At 37.3% G+C, this 2,808-nt stretch overlaps 1 protein-coding gene across 1 annotated transcript; it reads left to right on the top strand.

The window, feature by feature from the left end:
- The first annotated feature begins 1,301 nt into the window (after window positions 1-1,301).
- LOC124104773 (olfactory receptor 4Q3) lies at window positions 1,302-2,255 on the top strand. The gene has a single exon (XM_046461867.2). It carries the CDS (start codon window positions 1,308-1,310, stop codon window positions 2,253-2,255), a length of 948 nt encoding a protein of 315 aa, XP_046317823.1. The 5' UTR covers window positions 1,302-1,307.
- The last annotated feature ends 553 nt before the right edge of the window (window positions 2,256-2,808 follow it).

The following is a 2,808-nucleotide window of genomic DNA, read 5'->3' as shown; positions in this document are numbered from 1 at the left end:
TCACTATTAATCAGAATCTTTTCTTATATTAAATATGTAGGAACTGTTCAAACATTTATAGTACTAAAAGTCTCTGATACTAAATATGACTAAAGAAGTAGGTTGTAAACTAGGGTTTAAGGATGATTTATAGTAATTTGGGTTATGTTTTGAATAGTTTCTCTTGTTTAATCTACCCTTCTGATTTATTTAATTTTGATCTTGTCTAATTAGATACAAACTTATTTTTTTAAATCTGTTCTGTGGCAGTAACAAGGGTATGATACATCTGTCATGTACTATGTTTTCACATTAAGGAGTAATCACAATTTTTTCCTAATTATATTTCTAATGTCTTGGTGAAAGACATTATTGAGAAGACTTCTTGTCATTAAAGATTATTCTTTCAGGAATTCAAGTACTTTTCTTTATTGTCTTTGCAAATCTCTGGCACTGAGTATAAATGATTTTATCAAATATCTTTCTTTGAATGGTTTGAGAGAACTAACTACAGCAAAGAATAGGTAACTAGATATAGAAAAGTACAAATCTTGTCTCATTCCACATTTTGTCTAGAACTGGTTCTAGACAGAATATTGTCTAATTTAGAATAGAAGCAGCTACTAATTTTTAACTACTTCAATGGAAAAAAATATGTCAGTGTTCCCTGAGTTTTTATTTGTAATCCAAGATATTCTCACCCAATATTGGGTCTGAATGTGAATGTTGAGTATGACAAAAATGGATAGAATTATATCTTAGTGTATCCTTTATGTGTATCTTTGATTGTTGAAGAGTCTAGAACAACATGGCCTTGATTCTTTTTATTATCTTTTCATACAAAATAGGCCATGGTGGCCTTTTGCACCTGCCTCATTGGTATGAGTTATTGTCCTTGGTATTTTTCTCTTGTTGATTAGTGTCTTCTAGTCATTACCTTCCACTGAGCTGTATACTTCCCTAAACTTTAAAGATAAATATTTTATTTCTTCTTACCCAGTCTCTACAAACTTCCCATTCTCTGTGACCTGGAAAAATAATAATTATAATAATAAATACAAAGAACACAAATTCCTTTTTCAGTTCTTCCTAAGTGATTCACGTTTCATAACAGACATTTATGATAAGTGTTGACCTTTGCACGACATATAAACTCATTGTTTACAAATCTTCTCCCTTTGATTTGTTAAGTTATTGAACTTCTGTTATGCAGTAAGCACTGTGGTGTAGATATAAAGATGAATAGGAATTTGCTTCATCATATTTTCCTGACTTAATTTCTCTTGTACCAATCCAATTCTTCTTTCTTTAGGTCTATTCTTGGCTTGATGAAAAAGGAAAATGACACTAAGGTGACAGAATTTGTACTTCTGGGCCTGTCATCCTCCTGGGAGCTACAACTATTTCTCTTTTTAATATTTTTGTTGTTCTATGCTGCAATTGTCCTGGGAAACCTCTTGATAGTGGTGACAGTGCGAGCTGATGCTCACCTGCTCCAGTCTCCTATGTACTACTTCTTGGGCCATCTCTCCTTCATTGATCTGTGCCTGAGCTGCGTTACTGTGCCCAAGATGTTAGGTGATTTCTTACAGCAGAACAAGACTATTGGTTTTTTTGGATGCCTGGCCCAGATCTACTTCCTGCACTTTCTGGGAGCCAGTGAGATGTTTCTGCTGACAGTTATGGCCTATGATAGGTATGTTGCCATATGCAATCCTTTGCACTACCTGACAGTCATGAACCGCCAGCTATGTCTTCAGTTGGTCTTTGCTTGCTGGTGTGGGGGTTTCATCCACTCAATCACACAGGTCATCCTGGTCATCCAGCTGCCTTTCTGTGGCCCTAATGAACTGGACAACTTCTACTGTGATGTTCCCCAGGTCATCAAGTTGGCCTGCATGGATACCTATGTGGTAGAGGTGCTGATAGTCTCCAACAGTGGTCTGCTGTCTCTTGTCTGCTTCTTGGTCTTGCTCTTCTCTTATGCTGTCATCCTGATCACCCTAAGGACTCGCTTCTGCCAGGGAAGGAGCAAGGCACTGTCTACCTGTGCCTCCCACCTAATAGTGGTCAGCCTGATCTTTGTGCCATGTGTATTCATCTACTTGAGACCTTTCTGCAGCTTCTCTGTGGATAAGGTATTCTCTGTGTTTTACACTGTGATCACACCCATGTTGAACCCACTCATCTACACTCTCAGAAATGCTGATATGAAGAAAGCTATGAAGAAGCTGAGAAAAAAGCACGTGGCAACCTGTTGCCCTTTTGAAGGATAAACAGGAAGAGGTGACTTGGAAAAGAGTTTTTCTTGGGATTCTGTTACCTTATTCTGCACATTCATGTACATGCAATTCTGGTGACTTTGGTACAAAACACAAGATATCATTGTAATTCATGCCTCTTGATAAGATACAGTAAGACACAGTGGCTTTCTTGGGTACAAAATATTAAGCAGGGAACTCAGAATTATTTAATGGCTGACAAATGATGGAGGTTAATTGAATGGTAGAATTAGAGGAATCTTAAAAGATCAAGTCTTCTATCATTCTGTCCACAAAATGTCTTTACTTATTCATTTTACTATTTGTCCCTACTTAGACGAAAGAAGACATTACATCTCCTTTTGTGTCCTGCTTCTCCAGGGTCGAAAGATTCCTAGTGTGAGGAGGATCCTCCTGACATTTCATCACAATCTCTTTTGAAGCAGTGTGAATTCCCTTTGTCCTTGCTCTAACAAGCCTGCAAACCATGCTGAACTCCCCATAAGTTAGTGTTCACCCAGGAACTGTGCTGCGTACTGTGCCAAATTTTAAAAATATGGTCAGACAA

The sequence above is a fragment of the Marmota monax genome, unplaced genomic scaffold, assembly GCF_021218885.2.
Source record: "Marmota monax isolate L192 unplaced genomic scaffold, Marmota_monax_Labrador192_F-V1.1 WCK01_AAM20220418_F8-fsc00001, whole genome shotgun sequence".
Lineage (NCBI taxonomy): Eukaryota > Metazoa > Chordata > Mammalia > Rodentia > Sciuridae > Marmota > Marmota monax.
The sequence above is the reverse complement of the archived record's forward strand: the minus strand, read 5'-3'. Positions and strand labels throughout refer to the sequence as shown.